Raw genomic sequence first — 10,660 nt, 5'->3', positions numbered from 1 at the left:
TTAAATGGGACTACAGGGCCAAAGTTAAACGTAGCATATGGCTAAAGTTTTCTGTGTGACACATGCTAATGTACACACCGTTTTATAACAGAGTACAGGTGAGGAAATAAAGTATTTTTGCCTAACTCTGTGAGGGAGGCTGTGAATGAAGCATTGTGGGAAACTGTGTAGCTCCCAGTGGCTGGAGGTGCCTCTTCCAGCCTCTTTTCTAACTCCCAGCCCTATTTGGATAGAACTTTTCATGTTGATGGCACTTTTGCATTGGCTTAAGCATCCTTACTAACTTCCCTGATTCAGATGGATCCTAAGAATAAATATCTATGGACAAAACCAACAGAAAAAATAAAATAAATGGAATGCCATTCAGAGAACATCTGGACGAAATAAAGAATAGTTGTGTTTGCTTTTTTCTTTTATCGTACGATCATGCATTACCACGTTATTTGCAACCCTAGGTAGCCATAAAAACTGCTCTTTGATTTTCAAGCCATACAGGGAAGCAGAGTGGACAGAGACTCCTCAGAGATATGTTTCTTTCTCTTACCTGGACATGCCTTCGGCGATGCAGTTCTGGCCTGAGAAGCCCTCATTCCTGGCGGACAGCGAACCCTGTGAAATCCCTGGCCGAGATTTCCAAGACTCCATTAACGCCGTTACGGGTGAAATTAGATTCAGCAGAGGGTTGGACGGGTCTCTCATGTCATGCCGTGTAAAGGACATTGTTCCTTGCGCTCCAATCTGGTAATGGAATGAGTGTCCCCCGGAATTAACTCCAACAATGGCGGAGGTGGACATGCTGTTATTCTCTTGGTAATAGCTGCCATCAGTGGGCTCCTGCTTGACCCCTTTAGACAGGACGCTGCTGGAGAAGAGGTCTGTCTCATAGCTCCCATTTACAGAGGAGACTGGGGGCCCTAAGATCCCAGAGAGACTGTACTCATCGATGTTATTTCTCAGGGACAAATAGGTGGTCTCGGATGCAGGGAAGAGACCAAGAGAAGGCGACGGCTCACCGTAGGGCTGTTGGTTCATGCAGCCCTCGTTTTTGTTTGGCTCACTCTTAATCTGTGTAATTAAAGGTGTGCTGCTCACATTACATTTGGAGCTGCCTAAACACATGCTCCTGAAGTCCGATTCAGGTTCATTCTTAATGTACTTAACCATGCCCATCTGGTCCAACCCAACACTGAATACCTCCCCGTCCACCATTTCTACTTTAGGGAACTCAAAGTCCTTGAAATCTGTGTCTCTGGTCATCCCTTCTGCTTCTGGACTGTTGGTGTCGTTCTGAACCAGACCGAGCCCGCCAGCCGGACTAGACACAGGGAAGCTGACAGACGAGGGGTTCTGAGGGCTGCTGGCAGCCATAGGGCCCCCTGAGGAGGGACTGGAGAGGGACAGCCTTGCTGTGTTACTGTTATTAGCAGTGGCAGTGCAGCTGCCACCCGTGGGGCTGGAAACAGACGACCTAATGTTGCATGTGGTGCTGCAGGATGGAGGGGATCTCACACTACTCATGCTATGCGGGCTGGACATGGGGGACCTCATAACATTAAGTGGACTGGTCAGTGGGGGTGATCCAACTGTGCTGGACTCCACAGGGCTACATGTGACTGAATTCCTGCATTTGATGTTGGCTAAAGTTGCAGCACACAACGTCTGGCTTCCAGGGCTGCTGACAGATGAGCATAGTGGTCCGAAGCATGTAGGGCTGGTTGTAGATGACACCATGTTGTTACTGCCTCCAGGGCTGGAAATGCAGCTGGAGGTTTGTGGACTGCAGGACAGGGAGGACGCCAGCATTGAGGCTGAGCCTGTTGAAGTCCCGGTGATGCATTCCCTGGGAGTGGCGCCTGGCTGTTGAAAACCAAATGGCTTCAAGTTTGGGCTCTTTTTGGAGCCGCACTGGTTCTCGTCCAGCGAGCGCCCACATCGCGGATAAGGTTTCCCTGGGCTTGTGCTGCCTCCATGATGGCTAAAAGCAAAGTCCGCCTCCCTGGCAGCGTTCATATACAGACCCATAGACTCAGCCACTGTCTTGGAAAGCTCCTTGGAGTCCATTTCCTGTTTCAGACCGTGCAGGGTGTTGTTGAAGTGTGGGAGAACAAACGGCTGGTTCTGGCCGAGCTGAAGCGCTGGCTGCTCCTGCTTCTCAGCATTATTGTCTTTGCTGTCTGCTGCCAGGCTTCCAGCAGAGCAGCTGACATTGACCACGTCCATTAGGATGTCGCTGCTAGTCAGGCTGGAGTCCTCAGTGCTGCAGGAGTACTCCATTGTGCTGGGGGCTTGAGACCATTTGTTCTCCGAGTCGTTCCCCTCAAAGAAACTTTTGTATCCTTTGGTCTCCATTTCTGGCTCATCGATTCACCTGGTAAACAAAAGAGAAATGAATCATGGGTATAAGATTATCTGCATAAACTAAGTCTGAATATACAGGATGAAGTTGATGTTAAACTCCCTAGAAGAAGTTAGCAGGTTAGTCCTGTACCCATTAGCCGTACTGAAAGGAGGGGTAAAACAGGAAAGTGTTTTTAGCAAGTTGCCTTAAATTAACTGCTATCATCCATTGGCTCTGTTTTGTTGACTGAAGGAAATTGTTTAACTCTGATATCCGTTTAAAAGGAGAAAGCTTATAAATCTCCACTTCTGCAACCTCAAAATCCAAAATGGCTGCTCTGTCTGTTAAAATATAGTGAAAGCTGATGGAGAAGAATGTACATCACAAAGACGATACAAAGAAATACAATATAATTAACTTTTGATGCTAATAGCAGCTAGCCGGGTCCCTGAACTAAACCAAGTCATCCAGCATGGACACTTGAGGCACCTTGTTGCTGCATTTTGAGAACAAGATGCTGTTTATTCGTTTTACAATAAAGTTTATTTGTTCATTTTTTCCACAAATAAAATAAGAATTTTGCTCAAATGTTGTTGACTGGGAGAAATCCAATGGGAAATATTAATAGAAAAAAAGATTGAAATAAATAGGTGTTTGGAGTTAAGTATTAGTTAAATAACCGACTTATGCGCAGCTGCCTGCTTTTGCTTTTGAGATGGCACTTTAAAGTAAGTTCTTAATTTTGTATTTATACTTGTCCAGGGCAGAATTGCTCCACTTAAAGAGGGAATCCTAACTGTGTGACTGACTTTATTAAATCAAGACTGGATCCAGTATCAAAGCAGGCCAGCTGCATGTTTGCACCAGTAACCAGTGTTTGTATGACCTTCAACTGACTAGATGTGTGTGTGTCAAATCCCCCCCAAAACACACACACGCCATCGTAGTGAGGACCATGTGTTGACTCCCATTGACTTCCATTGATTTTCAGTCATTGTCAACCCTTTCTATGCCGTAACCTTATAACTAACCCTAAACCTAACCATTACCAATGCATACCACCCCTAACCCTAACCGATTGTCACCTTAGCCCTAAACCTAACCATTACCAATGCATACAAGACCTAACCCTAACCGATTGTCACCTTAGCCCTAAACCTAACCATTACCAATGCATACAAGACCTAACCCTAACCGATTGTCACCTTAGCCCTAAACCTAACCATTACCAATGCATACAAGACCTAACCCTAACCCAATGACACCTTAGCCCTAAACCTAACCATTAGCAAAATAGCATGTGAGGACCAGCAAAATGTCCTCACTTTGCAACAACTGGTCCTCAATTTGATGGTGAAATTGGAAAAATGGTCCTCACTCTGAGAGCTAGACAGGTACACACACACACACAGCTGAGTCCAGTGTAATAAAATATTGGTGGAAGACTATGGAGTCAGTTTTGTTCCGTTATTGTTGCTTGCAAATAACGCCGTTTGTAAATGTTGTAAATGAAAGAAACAAATAAATAAATAAAACTGTCATCTAGATAGGAAACTTTGAACAACTTATTAAAACTTTTTTTCTGACTCAGCTGTGTCTCTAATTTATTTTTTCTCCAATTTTTTCACATCTTTAATTCATATTTTTATTATTTTCAAATTTCCCTTCTTAGATTAGGTTTAAAAAAGGTCATTCTTTTTAAACTGTATTTTCCAGATGACTTTCTTTTCATTTCAAGCTCAATACAAACGGTTAAAGCCCACAATGAAAATGTTTTTTCCTCACTTCAGAAGAAAGCGAAGAAAAAGATCAAACGCAATTTGGAAATAATCTAATTTGTAAAACTCAACCTGAAAAAAAACAACTGAAATTAGAAAAAAAATAAATTAAATTAGATGTTAAAATAATGTATCAAATATAAAAAGAAAATTAAATTATTTTTTTATTTTGTTATGAAATGCGCCTTAAGAACAGTTTAGCAAGGGAAAAAAACAAGGAGTGTCAGTTATTGGGTCTCCAGCAGGTGAAGCGCCTTATCGCAGCTGGAAGTGGGGGGGGGGAAAGAAAAAGTGCAAACTGAGGGTTAATTCATCGACGTGACGTCAGCAGATCCCCACCTCAGCTGCGCCCCTATTGGACAGCTGAGTCAGAAACCCATCAGCCTCATCGGGTCACGCAGGGATTGGACCGAAAGCTGTCACTCAATAGTTCTTGCTCCTGAGACCACAACATTGCTGCGACACAACTTCTACTGTAGTTTGCAGAACCGGAGCAGCTTTAAGACTTGGACCAAAATAATCCAACAATTTGGATAAAACTCTGCAGCAGCAGGGGCATAAAGCTGCAGATATTCTCCATGCAAACATTTAGGGTCAGGAAGACATTAATGGTTGAGTTAAACTACCCCCCCACCACCACCTCCACCATGCACCCACTCCCACTTTCATAAACATTAGTTAACTCTCATATCTGTAACAGTAAAACAGTGGATGAATAATCCTGCAGCTCTGGGACTTTCTGCGCATCGCTCCATTTGGGCGATGCGCAGAAAAGAAAACGAAATTTAACTGTTTATTCTGTAGCATCTTAAATTAATTTTGTGCTTTTGCAACTATGTGATAAATAAATAAACAATAAAATTATATTGTTATTGTTAAATTAGAAATGTCCAACAACCTTCAAACAAATCAATGCAAAAAAAACGATTTAAAAATACTCCTCTATAAAAGATAAAGAAGCTTAAACTTCTTGTATAGTTTTTTTTATTTATCATTATTATGGAGCAGATGGAAAGGAAAGCTTCTGCCCGGATGAAAGTTAGTAGATTTCTCTCTCTCGATAATCCGACCTGGGATGCAGGACTTTAAACATCCGAGCAAACAGCGAGCTTGTTCCCGCAGCCCATCAGCCAAATGCCCGCTGTCCACAAGGCTCCTTCCTTACCTTAATTACGACATTCAGAGTTGTCAGGTGGCTGTGTTGTTGCTGGGCAGCGATAATCCAGAAGGCAGCGGAGAAAGGACGCGCGCAGCAAAGTGAATAAACCCAAACCGAGGCGCTCTAACTACTCCTCCTGACACATCGCTGTCAGTTTGACAGCTAAACGCGCACCGGAGGAGTCTGCTGCGTATTATCTCTGGTAATCCTCCAACAGCGAGCCGCTGCTCCTGACTGGACGAGCCTCAGCGACGGGTCGGGTAACAGCGGAGCGTAATCTCACATTATGACTGTAATTTCACAGATTAAAGAATCTGGGGGGCCTGCGTTTATTTAAAAAAAAGAAAAAGAAAAAAGAAAAGAGGAGTTATAAAAAACAAACGCAGGAGTCGGTCGGACTTGCAATCAGAGCGACGTCATTGTGCACATGGACCCTCCTACTGCAACGAGAGCAACAGAAACTCCGAGGAGCGGAGTGGTGGGGGGGGGGGAGGGGCCCCTGGGGCGCAGGTAGACCGAGGAGGCTGGAAATAGGGCACCGCTCTGAGCGCGGAAACATCCCCTCCTTCATTACTGCTCTGATTTCACTTCAACTAACACCCCCCCACCCCCACACACACACACACATTCTGCTATCGTTTAGGTTTCTCCTGTCTATCTGCCCTCTGCTCTAAAACAGCCTGTTTTACTGAGGAGGTGAGAAGGAGAACTGGTACCAGCCAATTAGCAGCCAGTTTGTGCGACCCTTTAAATCCAGACACTGAACCCCTCAGCTCCTGCTTTACCACTAGGCGGAGCAACATTTCTGTTACACCTCAGCTGTTCCTTACGGAAGAGGTTTAGGGCCACTGAAAAAAATAAAAGAAAGTTAACTGATTTAAAAAAAAAATAATTACGGAATATGGTTATTAAGGGAGAGGATTAGGGCTACTGAAAATATTAAAAAAAAGTTAAATGATTTTTAAATTTTATTTCAGTTTAATATGTGGAAAAAAACTGAACTCTGAGATTAAAGTCAGAATTCTGACTTTTCCCCCCATATTAAACTGATTTTTTTTTAACAGTTAACCTTTTTTATTTTTTCAGTGGCCCTAATCCTCTTCTGTAGTTACTGAACACAGCTCATTATAACATTGAGTTTTACATTAAGAATTAAAAAAAGCCACAAAAGTGTCCTACTGCTGATTAAATAAGAAATTTAAATGAAATTATGACAAGTTTATTTAAAATATCTGTTTTTGATTAAGTCTGTTACAGTTTGTCAAAATGTAAAAAAAAAAAAAAAAAAATGTTAATCCCTTTATTGTCCCACAATGGGGAAATTCACTCTCTGCATTTAGCACGTCCCCTTGGGGAGCAGTGTGGGGTAAAGGGTCTTGCTCAGGGACCCAGAGTGCAGGCTGTGGGGATCGACCAGGTGCAACCTTCTCAGAGCACAAGCCCACTGCTCTAACCATTCGACCAATACTACTCCATTAGCTAGAGAAGGTTAAATTAAAAGTCTCCTATTTTGGTGGTGTTAATGTTAAGGTGTGTGCCCTCCCTAAGTGCAGATTAGTAAACAGTATTTTTCATGTTTCATGAGAACCCATGTTTCATGAGAACATGGGTTTTGCTCCAACCGTTCCAACACTAGGAGTTTAAACAGGGCTGGTGTTTTTATTCTGACTGAACATAGGGAAGGAAAATGGACCAGTTTACCAGCCACCAATTCATAAGCCCCATTTACACTATCCTCTAAAAACCATTCCGTGCCGAGTTGGATCAGCTAACCATGCCGAGCTTGGTTCCCTACGACCATTTACACCATGATAGCATGTTTACCCCCCTCCTAGTAACGATCTACGGTAGTATTGCTCTCTAGAGGTAAACAAGAAAACCAACATGGTAGGAAACAAAGACGGACGTTGAGGTTCATCACACTGCTAAGCAGAATTCTCACTGGAAATCATGTGGTACGCTAGGGAAGCTAGTATTTTTTATGAATGTCTGAAGTTTCATGATTACGGAGGCGGACTGTAAGGAGATGACACGGTCTGCTCAAGATCTCCTTGTTATCTGAGAACCGAGCCAGAACTGAACCGTGCCGAGCCCGACTGATGATCTAGTACCATGCCAGTGCAGTTTTGTTGTGTCTGGCGCGTTCCGGTTCAGTTGTTTACACTCCAAAGGTGTCTCGGTTACCGTGCTGGACCAATCTCAGCACCGTTTCATAAGGGTAGTGTAAATGGGGCTATAACTCACAGATCGGCGTTGTGTTACTTTGTGCTCAACATAGCAGGAAATTCTGCTCACTCCTCCAATACACGAGTTCTTTAAAGACAGTAACTCATAAAAAAAATAATAATAATTTAGAGCCTTCCTCCACTAATTGTTTCCTTTCCAGAATCATGGTAGTAGTTAAGCGTCACAGAAGTTGCAGGAAAATAAAAGGTAAATTTTAGACATTTAATTCAGGTGTTTGCCATTAACAAGTTCTAGTAAGTATTTGGAAACACCTTAGTAAGTTCCAGGAAGGTATCCTGTAGGCTTTGGAGGGTCACATGTGAGTTTAGGAACTTTTACAGTGGAAATAAGCTCCACAAAATAACATTTAACTCTTCTGCATAGTACAGGCTGTTTTTTTAACGCACCTATGATCAGAATGAACCACAGAGTCAATGCAGATATCAGATAAAGCACAATGTAACAGAGCCTCTGTTGTAGATTCATTGACCCAACTTCAGGTCAAGAAAGTGTTTGAAGCCACTTTAATGAGTTAGCTTTGTAAATGGGAGATAAAATAGGGAGCTCAATTTGGAACTGAAACTAAAAGACAATTTAAAAGAAAAAATATATATAAATTATACATTTTAAACAATAAAAAGAAAAAAGATTTCCAACTGAAAACAATGATAATCGTTTTATAGGGGTAGTTTTTTGTTCCAAGCCACTGCCCCCTTTGTTTGGGGGCGGGGCTTAGATAACATGAGGTATGTATTCATGACAGTTGAGATACCTGGAAAAAATATTTCCACCTCTTCCATCTAGGAACTGTGGGAAATGGATATTTCTTTAAACTTTCATTAATATGTTTATGTGACTTACGGGTGTGTGCTGTCTTTGTTTTCTTTCTTTTTTTTTCCAGCTAAATGTGTTTTTCTAACAAGCTTTTGGTAACATACATCTGACATGCCAGTTTAAATAGCTTCTTTGCAAAGTTATTTATAAAGTTATTTGTAAAGTGTGGACACAGAGCTGGTTTAATCATGTGTGTTTAGGAGCCTTATTATGCCTCAGTGATTTCTGTTCAAAATTAATTTGCTTTAAAAAGTAAAGAGTTTTGTTCCTAAACTAGTTGAAGAAAAGAATAACTTCAGTGAAATATATCCCAGTGACATAAACCCAGACTAGAAAACAACCTTAATGGAACTTAAAAGAAAGTCCACCAGTGTTTGTTAACCGATTAAAGTTATATTTTGCCCACTTTGATCAAATCTAATCTGGAATAGTTGAGATAACCTTTAGTGCCTCAGCTGAGATGAGATCAATGAAGCTATCAAACGTAAGGAGGACTTGTGCACTAATGTAAGAAGGGCCTGTGGTTTTAAACGTACTCTGAAGTGCATCTGACTGAGTCATCCTAACATTTCACCGCCTGCATGTCGCTGCCCTGCTAGAGGTGCAGGTTTGGTTTCACTCCAGTGACGGCCAATAGCTGCCTTAATCTCTGGAGTTGTCAGTCACATTCTGTGCTGTTTCATATGACTGCATCAGGGCCTGCTGGTTGGATTTCTATAGATTGGTTTCCACATTCCTCTCCACTATCTGGATTCTTTACATCAACCTTTAGCAAGACGCAGCAGTTAGACTAGATAAAGATAAGCAACCCTGTCGGTCTGCCTGTAAATCATCCATGAATGGGATCCTTCCTTGGAAAAAGCAAAAATAATTAAGTTAGAATGGATGTTTCTCATACATTTTTCTCGCTTAAAGAAAATTTCTCAAATTTTTTTTTCATGTTTTAGACCAACACATTTTATTATCAAAGATGAAGTGCGCAAATGCATACATTAATTCTATGATGATTTAAGTCTCTTGTGCTGATCAGAGGTGTCACATAAGAAGTATAAACACTTTGTTACATTACTTAAGTAGAAATTTCTGCTATCTATACTTTACCTGAGTAATTATTTTTAGACAACTCTTTAATTCTACTCCTTACATTTTTCTTTTGCAATTATCTCCACCTTCTTCTCCTTACATTTCATAAATAGACCCATTGGTTTGGTTTTATTTAAGCTCATTTTCATTATGGCCTGTTGGTATTAAGAAAATGAAAAACTACCAGAATAATTTGTTACGTCCAGATAATTAATGTCTTTGTAGTTGGACTCTGTACTGCTCCAACTTGTTCGCCATATATCAAAATAAATAGTTTTTAAGATGATGCAGAGTTAAATTTAAAGTTATAAAACTAAGAAAATGAAGTATAAGGAAGTTGTCATCAAGTTATCATCATCCAGAATTGTAGAACATTTTTCCTTCAATAGTGTAGTGCAGGAACCGGTATAAAGTTTAAAGCGTTTGTCCTTAAAAAATTTCCTGCGTTCCTTTTACTTTTATACTTTTACTAGTTTTAAAAATGGTACTTTGCACTTTTACTTGAGTAAAAATCTTGTTGACGCTTTAACTGGTGAATAAAAACAACTCTGCTCATTTTATCCTTTCTGTGTTTAAATGAGGACCTCCATGGATCAAAAATATTACAAAGGATATATAAGTAACTATGAGTCTTTACGAATCACAAATGGCAATTTTTTATTTATTAGGAAAAATGCAACATATTTAGGCCAACTGTAGGTGTGGATCCCTTCAAGGCAGAGCCTCCAAAGGTTAATGGTCGGTCACTGATTGATCAGCAGCTGCCCCTTTTAAGCTCTAGCATCTGAATTGATCAGATGGATGTATGGTGACGCAATCTGCTGAGAGGGAGCAAATGAGAAACCACGCAAACAACTAGGAACCCTGACAGGTCAGAGGAAAGGGAAGCTAACATCTCTGCAGACCCCACACATCCTGGACACACACTGTTTAGACTCTTGTCTTTAAACCAATTGACAGAGAGAAAGTGTGTGTAATGACCAGAAAACGGAAGACCCAGAAATCAAGAGACATTTAAACAGTTTCTTGAAATGTGAGACTGCCACAGGTCAGAATGGATTCACCAGAGTCACAAACTCACTAGTCTTTTTGGTGTATGAGAAAGTTTCTGAAGATGACGGTTGGCGTGTGGCATCGCTGGTGAACCTGAATCCATCCAGGCTGATTTGGAAGAATCATTCTTTAGCAGTTAATTGTTGGTCCAGGGGAATGCTAAGGAGCAGATCCATGAGAGCAGAAACA

The 10,660-nt window shown here is 41.3% G+C and overlaps 1 protein-coding gene across 1 annotated transcript; it reads right to left on the bottom strand.

Moving 5' to 3' along the window:
• Window positions 1-540: 540 nt before the first annotated feature.
• Window positions 541-5,885, bottom strand: LOC119773889 (mineralocorticoid receptor-like). Its single transcript, XM_038271089.1, has 2 exons — window positions 5,282-5,885; window positions 541-2,368 (listed from the first exon to the last, which is right to left on the bottom strand). The coding sequence occupies exon 2, from the start codon at window positions 2,347-2,349 to the stop codon at window positions 541-543; it is 1,809 nt and encodes a 602-aa protein (XP_038127017.1). The 5' UTR covers window positions 2,350-2,368; window positions 5,282-5,885.
• Window positions 5,886-10,660: the final 4,775 nt, after the last annotated feature.

The sequence above is a fragment of the Cyprinodon tularosa genome, unplaced genomic scaffold, assembly GCF_016077235.1.
Source record: "Cyprinodon tularosa strain WSP-4 unplaced genomic scaffold, ASM1607723v1 ctg79, whole genome shotgun sequence".
Classification (NCBI taxonomy): domain Eukaryota; kingdom Metazoa; phylum Chordata; class Actinopteri; order Cyprinodontiformes; family Cyprinodontidae; genus Cyprinodon; species Cyprinodon tularosa.
This window is presented reverse-complemented; position numbering and strand designations above follow the sequence as displayed.